The following is a 17,071-nucleotide window of genomic DNA, read 5'->3' as shown; positions in this document are numbered from 1 at the left end:
TCTACATCTGTCAAATGAGGACATTAGGCAAGCTAGCTAGGTAGCACGTGTTAATGCCCCTCACTCCGACCCACAACAGCCGACTATGTCACCTCTGAAGACAGAAACCATTTCCTTTGTCTCTGTATCCTCCATGCCCAGCATGCCCAATTGGTACAGTTTTTTTTTTGAATCTCTGATTTAGTTGGTATGAGGAATTCCTGGTGTGGGAAACTCCTTCTGCCCAAACAGATCTGCACTTCTGCACATTTTAGTCTTAGACAACGCCTGGGGTACAGGCAGGTTAAGGGACTTGGCCTGGGAAGTGGGCAGTAGAGGTGGCACTTGGATTCGGGCCATCCCAGCTGAGGCTGGCTGCCTCTCACGAAACACCACATGTTTGCAGGACGGAATTGCTTTGTTGAAGGCACTCGCTCCCTAGATTCTCTTTACTCCTCTGGAGAAATGGGGGAGGTGGACCAAGGGTCCCCTGGGATCCCTACGAGCCATGCAGTCCTGTGCTCTCCCAAGGCGTCCCCCTCTTCGAATGGCCTCTAGCCTACACCCCTGGAGGCTCTGTCAGACTCTTGGACAGCTTGAGCTGAGCAAGTTTCTTCCCCTTCCGCAAGGCTAGCACACACCCATGCACACCGACCGTGCTGGGATCACAGAGGCACCCCAATAAACCACAGATCACAGTCCCTGCCTTTGCACGCATACCAAGCTGCTCAGCAAGGAACTTCCCCTTCTCGGTGGGCACAACCCTCTCATCCTCCATGTCACACTTGTTCCCCACCAGGATGACTTGGGCATTGTCCCAGGAGTAGGTCTTGATCTGGGTGGCCCTGGAGCAGAAGGAGAAAGACAGGTGGGGGCGAGTCACTTGGGTGTACTGGGCTTGATTCTAAGACAGAAGGTAAGAGTTAAAAAAAATAAAGACAGCAATCTGTTTGCCCGAAAACCCCCCAAATGGGGCCACAAGAGCTGGACGTGATTGGAATGCCCCAACAAATGGAGTAAATAGAAAGTAATTAAAAAGAAAAAAAGAGAAAGAAAGTCATTTCGAGGGGTGAGCGCTAGCAATTCGATCAAATCCAATAAAGCATTTATGAAACACCTACTGTGTGCCAGATACTATGCTAGTTGTTGAGGATCTCTCCTTGCCGTCATGGAGCTTACATTCCAATGGAAATAACTTGTGCAAAGGATAAATGAGCATGAGATCACTGGAGAAGAGAGAGAACATTAACAACCAAGGAGAATCATTGAAGGCTTCCAGACCACCGTGCCTCCTATTAGAAGGTAAGTTCCTAGAGGCCAGGAAGGGTTTTGCTTTTCTATCTGTTTCCTGAGGACTTAGCGCAGTGCTTTGAACATTTGTTGTCCAGTCGTGTCCAATGCTTTGTGACCCCATTTGGGATTTTTTTGGTCGAGATACTGGAAGGGATTGCCATTTCCTTCTCCAGCTCATTTTACAGATGAGGAAACTGAGGCCGAAAAGGTTAAATGACTTGTTTAGGGTCATACAGCTACTAAGTATCTGAGGACATATCGAGGAAGAGTCTTTCCCACTCCGAGCCAGACACTGTGCACTATGGTGTCATCTAGCAGCCTAGCTTTGCAGGTAGAAAATGCTTAAATGATTTTTCATTTATTTCTTCTTAAATTTTACAAAACGAAAAGGACAGTGTGGGTTGGTGCATTTGTTTGTTAAGGTCATTTAATATTTTGTATGAAGCAATGTTTTAGTGTATTAAATTTTGAACTTGTAAACTAGATATTGAGTTTATGTTTTAGTTTCAAGAATTTAGGGTTTTTCTCCCTTAGTTAATGGTAATAAACTTCATGATAATGAGAAAAAAGTAAAGATATTTCCCCTGATAGAATGTAAACTCCCAGAGGGCAGGGACTGTCTTGTTTTAATACCTGTGGCTCCAGAGCTTAGCATTATGCCTGGCTCAAGGGGGCTTAATAAATGCTCATTCGCTCGCTCATTCTGGATGTCTGTTTTGAGGGAATATAAATTCTATGAGAACCAGGACTCTCTTGCTTTTGTAGCTCTACCCAGAGTTCCTAGTACAGCGTAGGTGCTTTTTCTTTCCGTTCTTCAAGTTCAATATAGAAGGAAGTTAAGATGCTGAGAGGGAGTGCTGAGAAGGGAGCAGTAGGTGGTGTTGGACACTGAAAGTGTGGATATACAGACCAGAGAGTGTGTGTTCCCTACCAGTCCTGGACAGCATTGAAGGACTCTTCATTGGCGATGTCATACATGAGGATGAAGCCCATGGCACCCCGGTAATAGGCAGTGGTGATGGTCCGGTACCTTTCCTGGCCAGCTGTGTCCTAGGGTGAGAAAAAGCAGTGAAGTTCTAGACTCCAGGATGTCCCCTAGGGTTTTCTAAAACATTCCAAATCCATCCACCAATGTGTGTATCCATTAATTTGTGAAGCATCCATCCATCTTTCCATCTACCCATCCATCTATGTATCCATTCATGAATCCATCTTTCTATCCATTTCATTTATTCCCACCTCCAGCTAGGTGACACAGTGAATAGAAAGCTAAGTCTGGAATCAGGAAGACCTGAGTTCAAATTTGACCCAAGACTCTTACTAGGTGGGTAACCCTTTGTAAGTTACTTAACCTCTATCTACCTCAGTTTCCTCAATTATAAAATGGGTATTTACACTCATGGAGCTTGCATTCCAATCGAAAACTACAACTTGTATACAGTATGAATGAATGTGAGAACATTGGAGAAGAGAGAGCACATTAACAACCAAGGAGAATCATCGATGGCTTCCAGACCACCATTCCTCCTTTTAGAAGGCAAGCTCCTTGGATTGTTATCAGGATCAAATGAGATAATATTTGTTTTTGTTTTTTTAATTGTTATTTAGAATATTTTTCCATGGTTACATGATTCATGATCCCCCTCCCCTGCTTTATTGTTCCCCCCTCCCAAAGCCAACAAGCCATTCCACTGGGTTATATGTGTATCATTGTTCAGAACCTATTTCCATGTTATTCATATTTGCAGTAGAGCGATTCTTTAACATCAAAACCCTAATCATATCCCTATTGCACTATGTAGTCGATCATATATTTTTCTAATGCATTTCTGGTTCCACAGTTCTTTCTCTGGATGTGGATAGCTTTCTTTCTCCTAAATTCCTCTGGATTATCCTGGGTCATTGCATTGCTATTGGTAGAAAAGTCCATTACATTTGATTGTGCCACAGTGTATCAGTCTCTGTGTAAGTGTTCTCCTGGTTCTGCTCCTCTCACTCTGCATCACTTCCTGGAGGTTGTTCCAGTTTACATGGAATCCCTCCAGTTCATTATTCCTTTGAGCACAATAGTATTCCATCATCAACATATACCACAATTTGTTCAGCCATTCCCCAATTGAAGGGCATCCCCTCATTTTCCAATTTTTTGCCACCTCAAAGAGTGCAGCTATGAATATTCTTGTATAAGTCATTTTCCTTATTAAATGAGATAATATTTGTAAAGCACTTGGCTCAATGCCTGGCACATAGTAGATACTTAAGAAATGCTTGTTTTCTTCCTTCCATCCATCCACTCAAGCATCCATCTATGCATCTAGTCGTTCATGCATCATTTATCCATCCATGTATCCTTTACATTTATTTCCTATAAATCTATTTATAATATATAATATAAACATAATAAACATATAAATAAACAACTATAAGAGAAGTTATCATTGGGTAAGTACAGCTGAAAGACCCAGTTCCTTTATGGAAGTAACTCATTTTCATGGCATTTGAAACTTTACAAAATGATTTTCCTCACTATGGTTCACTCATTCTGAGGGTCAGCTTGGAATGAAACTGGAAAAGTGATTAAAATGTCCACACCTTTTGACATGGAAATCCCACTGCCAGGTTTACACTCCAAGGAGTTCAAAAGGAGAGGGAAAGAAATAACAAAATATTCAAAGCAGCACTTTTTCTAGGACCAAAGAATTAGAAATCAAGTAGCTGCCCATTGAGATATAACAATGTAAAGAAGTAACAATGGATGGTGTTCCATTGTTTTTCAGTTGTGTCCGACACTTCATGACCCCATTTGGGGCTTTCTTGGCAAAGATTTTGAAATGGTTTACCATTCCCTTCTCCAGCTCATTCTCTAGATGAGAAAATTAAGGCAAACAGAGTTAAGTGACTCGCTTAGGGTTACACAGCTAGTAAGTGTCTGAGGCAAGATTTGAACTCAGGAAAAAGAGTCTTCTTAAGTGCAGATCAGGCACTCTATCGACTGAACCATCTAGCTGCCCTAACAATGAATGTTAAGACTCAATCAACTGAAAAGCATTTATTAAATGCTTTTTATGCACCAGGCACTGTATGAAGAAGTGGGGATACGAAAAAAAAGCCCCCTCCCCACTGTCCCCCCCCCCAGAAATCTGTCTCTGCCTCACTTTCTAATGAAGAAGATAATATAGATAAATTAGTACATGGAAGATAATTACAGAGGAGACAGCAAGTGGCCCTAGAAAGGAAAGCACTTGGGATGTGGGCCAACAAGGGCCTCCTGAAGGAGATGGTTCCTGAGCCAAGTCTTAGAAATCAGAGAAGCATGAGAAAGTTTAACTGAACTGAGGCAAAGTCAGCAGAATGACATAAAAAGTGTACGTAATGGCTCCACCCACAGAAATAGAAAGAACTAAGAAAGAAATTAACTGAATATCATATGGTTATTATGAGAAACTCGGACTCAGAGAAGAGTTGAGAATACATACTTCCCTTGCTTCACTGTAGAGATGAAGGGGCCCTAGGGCCAGACATGGCAGACATGTTGGTTGGTTTTGTTAAACTCTCAACTTACACTGCTTTTCTCTCTATTTCTTTTCTTTTTAGAAGATAAAAAGTTAAATTAGCATCAGCTGATGGCCAGTGGCCAAGTAGCTAGCAACTCCCTCTCTCCCTTTCTTTTTTTATCTTTTGTGATAACAAAGGGAAGGATTTATAGAGAGAAGAAAAGAGAGGAGAAGGATCTAAACTGAAATGAAGGTGAATGAAACACAAAAGATATCAATAAAAACATGATTAAAAACAACAACAACAACAAAGAGGGTTGGGCTACCTTGAGAGTCCAAGAAGGAGTTGGATTTTTAAAAAAGTATTTTAGAGATAATATTAAAATTTGTCTTTACATGTAATTGAGGAAAACTAAATATGGGGAGGAAAGGAAAAAAGACATCTGTTGGGTCCATGACACAAAAAAGGATTAAGAATGGCTGGGTTAGATGATCTCCAAGAACCCTTCCAACTCAAAAATCCAATGATCCCCAGAGTTCCCTGGCAAACATCCTTGTCTCACTTGATCACATGCCTGCAGAAGCCCTGGGACATGGTAGGTATTTGATATGCCAAGGTGGAATGTCATTGTCATAGATTTAGTGTTGGGACACCCTTAAAGAGAAGGTAGCCCAACTCTTTCATTTTAAAGATGAGGAAACTCTGAAGACCAAGTGAGTTGTCCAAGACCATACAGCCAGGGTTTCAAACAAGAGTTTCTGATTTTAGAGTCATTGCTTTCCCCTTTGCACCAAATGAATTTGTGTCAAGATGGCTGGTTTGTGGGGAAGGGCAGCCACTTTGGGATAAAGGAGCCATCTTGTAGATCCTCACAGCATGCTGAAAATCTTCCTAATGCTCAGAGCAGGTAGATGACCTTCTCCAAAGCTAAGTCAGAGAAGGAGAATCCAGAAGAGTGAGTGTCCCAGTCTGAGCCCAGCCCATTTGAGCCTTGTCACCCAGGACCTTGGGGGGGAGGTGGATCTTGGTATGGGGGGCGGGGAGGAGAAAGAGCCCTACAGTTCACATCAGAGCTCTGTCTGCCTTTTATTTTTAAATTTCCACTGACAATGAGCATCGATCCCTCCCCCCTGATGAGAGTCAGAAATAGAACCCAGGAAGAAACAGGAACAGGGAGAGAGAAAGAGGCATGAGTCACAGGCTACTTGGGGAAAGAAACTGTGTCATCCAGGATGATGACGTGGCCCCTTCATCTCCAAGCCTCCTTCCCCAGCCAGCTTTAGGAGCACACATGATCGGGCTATAGGAAGGGGGAAACCTGAGCTTGGTCGGAAAGAGGGGGGATTTCAGGGCCCCAGGGATGGGATAAGAAGGGGCTGAAGAGGAGCCCTGGGGAAGGAGTGTGTCACTGTCTGGGACAATGTCCATTCCACTTGGGCCCATCAAGACTTCTCTTGCATCCTCTCAAAATGATCTGGGGTCCTCCTCAAGTTGCTTTGTGTTTCCCCCACAAATGTCTGTTTCTGCCCCCCCTCAGCAAATACAACAGCCACATAAAAACAAAGCCCTCCCTCATATACACTCTGAATTTGCTTCTTCATACATATCTTATATCTACCCCCTAGTAGAATCATGACACACACACTAACTCGGTCAATCCACAATCATTTAATTAAGACCCACAATGTACCAGGTGCTATGCTAAGCCCTGGGGATAGCAAGACAAAGCACAACCAATCCTTGCCCTCTAAGAGCTGACATCTGAATGGAGAAATGGAGATGTTCTCATGTACGTACATAGTTACTATAAAATCCATCCAGAGCAGATGGAAGGTAACTCTAGAAGGGGAAGCACTAGGAGATTAGTTCCCTGAGAGCAGAGATTGCTCTCTCTCTCTGTCTCTCTCTCTGTCTTGTCTTGTCCTCTCTCCTCTCTCTTTCTCCCTCTCCTCTCTCTCTCTCTCTCTCTCTCTCTCTCTCTCTCTCTCTCTCTCTCTCTCTCTCTGTCTCTCCCTCTCTCTCGTTATTCTAATTTTGACTTCTGCTTTTTTTGTAATTCTACCTTGTTTATTTACTTTTTTTTAACCCTTACCTTCCATCTTGAACTCAAAGGTTCAAAGGCAGAAGAGCAGGAAGGGCTAAGCAATGGGGGGTTAAGTGATTTGTCCAGGGTCACATATCGAGGAAGAGTCTGAAGCTGGATTTGAACCCAGGACCTCCTGCCTCTATATGTGGCTCTCAATCCACTGAGCCATCTAGTTGCCTTTTGTTTATTTATTATTTAACCCCCCCCCCAATAAAGGCTGTCTTCTTTCCATCTCATCTCTGCTTCTTCTTTCCTCCACCTCCCATTAAAAAAGAATGGAAAACCAGGGCTGTTTCATTTTGACCTCTGTATCCTGAGCACCTTACAGTGCCAGGCATATAGTAGGTGCTTTAAAAAAAAAACAATATCTTTGCTTCTATCTAGTAACAATTCTAAGACAGAAAGGCAAGGGCCAGGTAACTGAGATTAAGTGACTTGCCAAGGATCACACAGTTAAGGAGTGTTTGAGGTCACATTTGAACCCAAATCTTCCCAATTCCAGGCTGGTACTCTATCCACTGAACCACCTAGCTGCCCTGAACATAGGTTCTTAATTTTATTTTATTTTCAATTACATGTAAAAACAGTTTCTAGCATTTTAAAAAGGATTTTGAGTCTTGAAATCTCTCCCTTCCTTCTTCCAGCCCTGCCATCTGCTATAGGCATAGTAGGATCTTAATAAATGACTAAAGAATGAATGGTGCCATCTCTGTCTTTCAATTGTGACCCTTGATGGATTCCCTCCACATATACTCTGCTCCAGCCCCTCTCCCAAACTACTTGCTATCTATCCTCTGACCACTCCTGAATTTTACCACCTCAATTCAACTTAGTTGTCTTTGTATTCCCAGTGCCTAGCATGGTACCTTGCACATAATAGGTGCTTAATAAATTTGTGTTGATTCCATTTATGGTTTGGCTGAAGGAACTGGGAAAGAAGGACTCAGGAGGGATGTGATGGGCTGTGCTCATTGCTTTGAAGGATGAGACTTATTCTCCCTGGAGGGTGAAAAGAAAGCAACAGAGAGGCAGCTTTTGACTCAACATTGGAAAGGCAGGGTCTTGTGACTCAATTGAATGTTCTTCCCCACTAGGAAGAGGATGGAGATCAACAGAATAAACACAGCCCCACTTCTGGGGCCATCTTTCTGGTCCTACGTCCTATGCCCCATCCATTACACTACACGTGCTCCCAGGGATGCCCATACTGGGTCCCTGACAGATGATTCTCAAGAGCAGTGCTTTGCCATTCGGAATTGTGCTAAAAACCAAAGTGTCCCAGATATCCCTCCATCCTTGCTAGGCAATTTTTTACACATTGAACTGAACTCTGATTCTGTCCCCCATCACTGCCCATGCAGGATAAATAGAATCCTGCTTTTACCATAGGACCCTTTAGCTCCTTGATGACAGTAATCCCACTGGTAGGCAGGCACTCTGTTCAAATACTCAACCAATGATCAAAAGCATTTATTAAGTGCCCACTGTGTACCTGGCACTATTCCAAGAGATACAGAGACAGAAAGTGATATATACAGATACTAAAAAAAAATACAAAGCAGATAAATACAAGGGAGTTTGGGAGAAACTTGGTTGTATAAAAGAAGGGAAAAGAGGGATTCTATGATGTGCAGGGCATGAGGGAGGGCATTTCAAGCACGGGGGACAGTCAGTGCAAAGGCACCAAGATGGGGGATGGATAGAGTACTATCTAGGAAGGAGAGAGAGAAAGCCAGTTTGGCTGAATCAAAAAATGCAGGAGAAGGAGTAATATATGATATGGCTAGAAAGATATCACAGATAGAAAGAAGAATCCCACATGTGCCCCCAAACTCACAGCAGCCCCTTTTGTAGAAGTGAAGAACCAGAAACAAAATGGGTGCCCTTCAATTGAGAATGACTAAACAAGATGCAATTTCCATGCATAGAAAGGAATAGCTTTGTGCTGTAAGAAATCATGGCTGCTTCAGAGAAGCATGGAAGGACTTATATGAACAGATGTGGAATGAAGTGAGCAGAACCAAGAAAACAACATACATCAACATAAATGAAAAATAAAGTAACTGGAAGACCTGAGTTCAAATCCAGCCTTAGATACTTACTAGCTATATGATGCTGGGCAAGTCACTTAGCCCTATCTGACTCAGTTTCTTCATCTGTAAAAAAATGAGCTGGAGAAGAAAATGGCAAACCATTCCAGTATCTTTGTCAGGAAAACCACAAATGGGGTCATGAAGAGTCATTATTAATCAACACAAATAGAAAACACCAATGATTATAAGACAGTTGGAACCAAATTCTGTGAAATTATAGATTCAGCCCAGGAGAAGAGTTGAGGAAATGAACCTTCCTTCCCTTCATTGTCAAAGTGGGGGCCCAAAGTGTGGAGTACTCCATACACTATGAGACACTGTTTTCTTCTTTTAAACTTTGTGAGGAGGGATGGTGGACAGAAGATATTCAGAAATGAAGATGATATCCCAGCAAAAGACAACGAGAATTTTTTTTGAAGTCTATTCTAAAAGAAAATCATTGCAGAGATAAACTAGAAAATGTCTTCAAAATGTCAGCAATCATTAACAGCAATCATGGCCTTCAACAGAGCAGTGTTTCATAAATGTTTACTGGATTATTACTGCGATCGTTATTATCTCTGGCTCATGGGAGCTACTGGCCCCGTTTCTTGCCTCCGAATTGACATCAGTGCCATTCACAACCTCCTGAGCAGTTTCCCTCTACCAAAGTTCACTTAATTTTCTTTTGCCAGAGTGTATGACTCACCCAGCTCCCTTCATGTCTGCCATATAACGGAGCTGCAGCAGGGGGTAAGGTGGGGGTTTATGTGGAGAGGGAAGGTGGGGTAGGAGGTGCTAAGGGACATGGGACCAGAAGAAAAGACTGAATTCAGGCACCAGTTAGTGAGATGAAATGGTTGGAGTTCGGGGAGCCACAGATCAGATCCTGTAGGATCAGAAAGATGTCAGGTGGTGAAAATGTCATTTGTTCAGAAATGGGAAAAAGGGCTCTGGACCTGAGGAAGGCTCCACTCCATAGCCAAGTAGCTCAAAAACTATGCCAGGGGAAGGTAGGAAGCTCAGTGGACAGAGTGCCAGGTCTGGAGTTGGAAAGATCAGTGTTCAAATGTGACCTCACACACTTCCTAGCTGTGTGACCCTGGGTAAGTCACATAATCCTCACTTGCCCAGCACTTGCCTTTCTGTCTTAGAGTTGCTACTAGAACAGAGGGAAAAGGTTTTTTAAAAAAAGGCTCTGCCAGGACTTCTGCAGAGGTTGGAGGGGGAAACCTGATGGGAGTTGGATTTGACTAATATGACTGGAGGGAGGACTCCTGAGTCCAGGCATTGAGTGTCAGGATCCCCAGGACCACCTAGGGAAGGGATCAGAAGGGGTTTGCATGGACACAGCAGTCACTAACCTTGGGAAACAGTTGTCATCACCATGCCATGGAATTAGCACCCTACATTCCCTGAGGAAGCTGTCTACACTAGGTGTTTCGACTTCCCCACCTCCCATTAACTTCCAAACTCTTGGAAATTCAGCTTCCATCTTTATTCCTCAGCTGAAACTATCCCCACTGAAGTTTAGCCTTCATTGCTCCATCTAATGACCTCTTCTCTTGCATCTTGGGTCTTGTCCTTTCTGTAGCTTTTGACACTGCTGGTCAGTCACCCCCTTTTAGACATTCTCTCATTCCTAGGAGTGCTGGTCCCTGCTCTTGCCTGGCCCTTTGGCTGCTTCTGCATTCAGGTTGAGCCCACTGACCATGGCTGGTGCCCAAGGTTCCGCGCTGGGCTCTTTTCTCTTCTGCCTCTATACCCTCTCACTTGTTGATCACAACACCCTTGGGTTCAATTCTCATCAGAGATGATTCCCAGATCCAGCCCTAATCTCCCTCCTGGAATCTAAGATCAAATCTCCAACCTCCTTTTTGGCATCCCAATTTGGTCATGTCCAAAACAGAACTCATTATCATTCCTCCAAAGCTTCTTGTTTAACTTCCTTGTTACTGTTTAAATTTTCCCTCTTCAATTGATACTGTGTATTGGCTCCGAGGCGGAAGAGTGGTAAGGGCTAGGCAATGGGGGTCAAGTGACTTGCCCAGGGTCACACAGCTGGGAAGTATCTGAGGCCAGATTTGAACTTAGGACTTCCCAGCATAGGCTGGCTCTCAATCCACTGAGCATCTCTGCTACTCCTTGGGGTTGTCTTGACAAAGATACTGGAATGGTTTGCCTTTTCTTTTTCTAGCTCATTTTACACATGAGGAAACAGAGGCAAACAGGGTTGAATGACTTGCCCAGGTTACACAGCTAATAAGTGTCCAAGTCCTTTGAATTTGAACTCAGGTCTTCCTGATTCCAGATTGGATTGGAATGACAGTATCATGGATATCAGAAGAGATTTCAGAAGTCACTTAGTCTAATCCCTCATTTTATAGGGGAGGAAACCGAGGCCTGAAGAGGGAGAGGTCACAAAGCTACCAAAATAAAATTTGAACCCAGGTTCTCTGATTCCAAATATATTCCCACTGTATATCCATACTGCTCCTGCCTTCAATTTAAATTCTTTTTAAGAATTTCAATTCTATTTCAATTCTTTTTTAATTTTAATTTAATTTTTTTATCAAAACCCTTACCTTCTGTCTTAGAATCAATTGGTTCTAAGGCAGAAGAGTGGTAAGGGCTAGGCAATGGGGGTCAAGGGTCTTGCCAAGGTCACACAGCTAGGATATGTGTCTGAGGCCACATTTGAACTCAGGTCCTCCCAATTCTGGGCCTGGCTCTTCATCAACTGAGCCACCCAGCTGCCCTCCAAACAGATTTAAATTCTATTTAAAAGCATCTAAGTTTGTAAAGTCACTTCCCACGGGAGTTGAAAGTTTTTTTTTAAAGAGGCAGTTGGATACCTATGAGAATGAAAGGACAGGAACAGAGCCCCAAATTCGTCAAACTCTCTATTTCTACTGTTAACTTTCTTTTCTTATTTTAAACCCTTACCTTCTGTTCTAAAATGGATACTAAGGATTGGTTCCAAGATAGAAGAGTAGTAAGGGAAATTGGGGCCAAGTGACTTGCCCAGGGTCACAAAGCTAGGAAGGATCTGGGTCCAGATTTGAACCCAAGACCTCCCATCTCCAGGCCTGGCTCTCACTGCCCCTCTGCTGCTATCTTTAAAGCAGAGGGGCTGCTGGAGCAAGTCCCAGAGTGCCAGGACGGTGATCTACCTCCTGCCCAGCTGAGCCATCCCTATCAGCACCGGCTCCCTAAGTCCAGCCAGAGCTGTGGGGGGAGAGGAGTGGCTGTCCTACTTCCCTAAAGACAATTTCGTTTTTATAGAATGGAATTACACTATCTCCTGGGCGTGAATCAGCCCCCACTCCTTTGCCACTGATGTGAGAAATCTGACAAGTTTGGGAAGGTGTCGGTTTGTTTTTCCGATCTCTTGGCTCCCCCAGTGTACACACTCCCTCCCTTCCTCCCTCCCTGGCTACCCAGACTCACTCCTTCCCACCTTGAGTCATCTCATTTTGAAATCTTCAAATCTCAGTCCTGGAGTAATCACAGAACAGAGGCAATTTATAGCTGAAAAGGGCATTAGCTCCCATTTTAGACCTAGAGTAACCCCAACATTTTACAGAGAAGGAAAACCAAGGCCAGTCGTCAGACATGGGAGCCTGGAAGTTCTGTGGTTGTTCAGTTGGTTCAGTCCTATCCTATCTTTGTGACCCCATTTGGGTTTTTTTTTTTTGCCAAAGACACTGGAATGGTTGGCTACTTCTTTTTCCAGCTCATTTGATAGATGAGGACACTGAGGCAAACATGGTTTAGTGGCTTGCCCAGAGCCACAGAAATAGTAAGTCTCTGAGGCTGAATTTGAACTCGGGTCTTCCTGACTCTAGGAGTTCTATCCACTGTTCCACCTAGCTCTCTTAAGATCCCACTTCTGACACTTACTTATTTGCTATATGACTCCAGGCATGTCATTCTGGTTCTTCTCTGGAAAATGGGTATAATAACTGTTGGAATTACCTCCCTCACCGTATGTTAAGGCTCAAATGAGATGATGAATATAAAGTGCTGGACAAACTTTAAACAGGTAAAAAATGTCAGTTATTGTCATTATTCTTGCTCTGAGTTAGCCTTTGGGTTAGAAGCAGAGCTAGGACTAGAGGAGAGCTTTCCTGGAAAATGGTGACTTTCTAGAGAGTTCTAGGGTCTAGACTTTTCAAGAGAGAAGAGGAGGTCCTGGGCTGCTCGCCCCTCTCAGGGAGAAGACAATCTTGTATACGGCCCCTCAGAGCCACGTGATGGGGAAGCAAAAGGCTTAGAAGGTCCTCTCTGCTATTTCCGTGAATTCTTTCGATATTGAAGGTCTGATGAAAAGAGGGGTTACCCTTCTGGAAACCCCAAGTTCTCTTCCTTCTGGAGAATCCAAGTCCTCATCATCGAACCATAAAGCTGGAGGCCTCCATGTGTTCTAGGGTGAAAGATGGACTCACCAGAATACAAGGTTGCTGCTCTCTAGCAATCTCAAATTCTCCTCCAAGGTAAGCCCATCCATCCAACGGATGCTATCAGTCTGCCTTGGGGAAAAGGCAGGACTCACTAGAGTGGGAGAACAATTGTAGCCATTATTCACGGGATGCCATGGGCTTACTAGATGTTCCTTTCAATAAATACTTGTGAAGACCTACTATGTGACAGACCTTGTGCTAAGCATTGGAGACACCAAGGCAAAAGTCAATCCTGCTCTTGGCTTCATAGTCTAATTAAGTTTACGTTCTAATCAATGGAAGAGTTAAATGAATCTCCACAAATAAGCTAGAGTTAGGATGAATAGGAAATGATCCACAGGGGGAAGGCATTGGGAAAGGCTTCTTGCAGAAGGTGGGATTTTAGTTGGGACTTAAAGAAAGCCAGGGAAGATCAGAGTCAGAGATGAGGAGAAAGAGCATTCCAGGCACCAGAGGACAGCCAACGAGTGTGGGGATGGAGTGTCTTGTTCAAGGAACAGCTAGGAGGCTACCCTATACCCAACACATCTTATTAACTTGAATGCTTGTGTAGGAACTGGAGATAATTTGCCCACCCTGTGGAGACCTTGCCTTTAGCTCGATTTTAAATTTCCAAGAGGAAATGCTGGAGGGGGCCAAAAAGAGCCAAAGAATCACAATTTGGGGAGCCACATAAGCAGAGCAAAGATTTCCTTGGGGAGCAGCAGGGCATGCAGGCCTTAATTGGGAGCCAAAGGTACAAGCTTTATACTTCTTGTTCAGTCATTTCGGTCATGTCTGACTCTCTGTGACCCCATTGGGGGTTTTCTCGGCAAAGACACTGGGGCAGTTTGCCATTTCCTTCTCCAGCTCATTTTCTTTTCTTTTCTTTTTTTTAAACCCTCACCTTCCATCTTGGAATCAGCACTGTGTATTGGTTCCAAGGCAGAAACTGGGTTAAGTGAATTACCCAAGGTCATCTAGGTAGGAAGCACTAGAGGTCAGATTTGAACCCCGGGCTTCCCAGCCCCAGGCCTGGCACTTTATTCACTGTGCTACCTAGCTGCCCTCACCTTTATGTTAACAAAAAAATCTATAAATGGGAAATGGCAATATTAATAAAAACGTAAGCTGAATAAACCATAAGTCTACAATAAAAATGACAACAGCATTTCTAGGGCTTATTCCCTACAAGAGCCCAATAAAGAGGGGAACACTGCACTGTCCCCCCATTTTCCAAAGAAGGAAGCAAAGGCGGAGCAGTTCAGAGAGGGAAGGGCCTGGGCTGAGGTCACACAGGACACCAAAGACCAGAAGAGGAGCGACCAGGCGTCCTGCCCTGGGCTGTTTTCCTCCTCACCGCTGCTGGCACACTCCTGGGAACTGAGCCAGCCATGGGCCCATTGCAGCAGATGCCTCCTGGGAGCATTTGCATACAGGTGCCAAAGTTTTCTAAAAATAAGATACGCAATCGTTTTTGCACAACACGCGCCTGAGAAATTATGGGGGGGGGGGATGGGGTGTGGTTCAAAGAGATGGGGCTGGTTCCAGGGAGAAGACTGTAGAGTCCTGGGTTCAGGGTGGGAAGGGACCTGAGAGGTTACACAGTCTAAAACCTCTTCATTTTACAAGAGGAGTACCTGAGTCCCAGAGTACTTGCCCAAGGACACAGTTGGCAATGATGGCATTTAAGCTCAGGTAGTTTGAAGCAGCTAGACGGCCTGGAGTCAGGAAGACTCTTCATCTTCCTGAGTTCAAATCTGACCTCAGGCTCTTACTAGCTATGTGATCCAGGGTAAGTCACTTAACCTGTTGGCCTCAGTTTCCCCACCTATAAAATGAGCTGGAGAAGAAAAGACCAAACCACTCCAGTATCTATGTCAAGAAAATCTCAAATGGGGGGCAGCTTGGGGTCTCAGTGGATTGAGAGCCAGGCCTAGAGATGGGAGGTCCTGGGTTCAAATTATGACCACAGAGACTTCCTAGCTGTGTGACTCTGGGCAAGTCACTTAATCCCCGTGCCTTAAAAAAAAATCCCAAATAGGGTCACCAAGAGTTCAATAAAATTGAACAAGTTTGAGGCTATGTCCTCTAACCCCAAATTCAAGACCACCCACCATGCTACCCCACAAAGAGGTCTTTGTTCTCTGCTAACTGTGTGGTGTGGCAACCATCCCTTGACCTCTCTGAACCTCAGTCTCTTCCTCTGTAAAACCGAGGGGGCAGACTGATATCTAAGGTCTTCTTCAGCTCAAATGTTCAATGACACTGTCTAGAATTCCTAGGTCATGTTAAGAGAAGCCCAGGATCCAAGGCTATTCGGTTAAGTTTGATAAACGTTCCTGAAGCACCTACTATGTGCCAGGTGCTATGCTAGGCACTGAGCATACTGACCCGAAGAAAATGGTCCCTGGCCTCAAAGAGCTCACATGCTACCATGGAGATGCCAGCCTTACACACATAGGTCAATCCAGAGTTTATAGATGTAGCGTCATGAAGGAAGGAACACTAACGATCTGGAGGGAGGGAGGACAGGTCAGAAAAGATCTCCTTTAGGAGAGCGCCTAAGCGGAGCTTCGAAGGACTTCCAGAGAGAAGAGCGCAGATCCAGTGGGCAAAGGCGTGGAGCTCCGAGATGGCACATCTTGTGAGGAGGTGAGTGGCTTCTGTGGACAAAAGCTACTAGGCCTGTGAAGGAAGACTAGAGAAGGAAGACTAGAGAAGGAGGTGCTTTGTCCTCCTCAGACCCCAGTGGGAAAAGAGGGCGCAGTTCTGGGCTTCCTATTTTTGGAGAGAGACTGACAAACTGGAGAGCGACCAGGGATGATGAGGAGGAGACTGGGGCTAGACCACCTGAAGGCTGAGATCATTGAACCTTTGGAGATTACCTTTATAACCCAGCCCCCTCCTACCTTCCCAGTCCTCCAGCACCTCTCTCCCACCATGCACTCTTTGATCCAGTGGCTCCTACTTACTGGCTTCTCCATAAAAAAGACACTCTCTCTCTGCTCTGAGCATCTTCTCTGGCTGATATTTCCTGTTTTAAGCCCCCCTCCCCCCACCCTGCCCTGGCTCTGATATTCCTTGTTCTAAGCTCCCTCCCATTTCCCTCTCAGCTCTGACATTCCCAGTTCTAAGCTCCCTCCTAGCCCTGAGATTCCTCTTCTAAGCTCCCTCCCAGCTCTGACATTCCCAGTTCTAAGCTCCCTCCTAGCCCTGATGTTCCTGTTTTAAGCTCCCTCCCAGCTCTGACATTCCCAGTTCTAAGTTCCTCCTAGCCCTGATATTCCTTTTCTAAGCTCCCTCCCAGTTTTGACATTCCCAGTTCTAAACTCCTTCCCAGCTCTGACATTCCTAATTCTAAGCTCCCTCCTAGCCCTGATATTCCTGTTCTAAGCTCCCTCCCAGCTCTGACATTCCCAGTTCTAAGCTCCTTCCCAGCTCTGACATTCCCAGTTCTAAACTCCCTCCCAGCTCTGACATTCCCAGTTCTAAACTCCCTCCCAGCTCTGATATTCCCAGTTCTAAGCTCCCTCCTAGCCCTGATATTCCTGTTCTAAACTCCCTCCCAGCTCTGACATTCCCAGTTCTAAACTCCCTCCCAGCTCTGATATTCCCAGTTCTAAGTTCCCTCCTAGCCCTGATATTCCTGTTCTAAACTCCCTCCCAGCTCTGATATTCCCAGTTCTAAGCTCCCTCCTAGC

The 17,071-nt window shown here is 44.6% G+C and overlaps 1 protein-coding gene across 1 annotated transcript in view; it reads right to left on the bottom strand.

The window, feature by feature from the left end:
• The window catches only part of RAB3B (RAB3B, member RAS oncogene family), a 60,556-nt gene that overhangs the window by 9,101 nt on the left and 34,384 nt on the right, over positions 1 to 17,071 (bottom strand). Inside the window, exons 3-4 of the mRNA XM_001362392.4 lie at positions 2,204 to 2,322; positions 700 to 824 (exon numbers count right to left, since the gene is read on the bottom strand). Of these exons, the coding sequence (XP_001362429.1) occupies positions 700 to 824; positions 2,204 to 2,322 (244 nt within the window). The remainder of the gene's footprint in view (positions 1 to 699; positions 825 to 2,203; positions 2,323 to 17,071) is intronic.

This window comes from Monodelphis domestica, chromosome 2 (genome assembly GCF_027887165.1).
Source record: "Monodelphis domestica isolate mMonDom1 chromosome 2, mMonDom1.pri, whole genome shotgun sequence".
Taxonomy (NCBI): domain Eukaryota; kingdom Metazoa; phylum Chordata; class Mammalia; order Didelphimorphia; family Didelphidae; genus Monodelphis; species Monodelphis domestica.
Note: the sequence above shows the minus strand (reverse complement) of the source record. Positions and strands in the feature narration are given on the sequence as shown.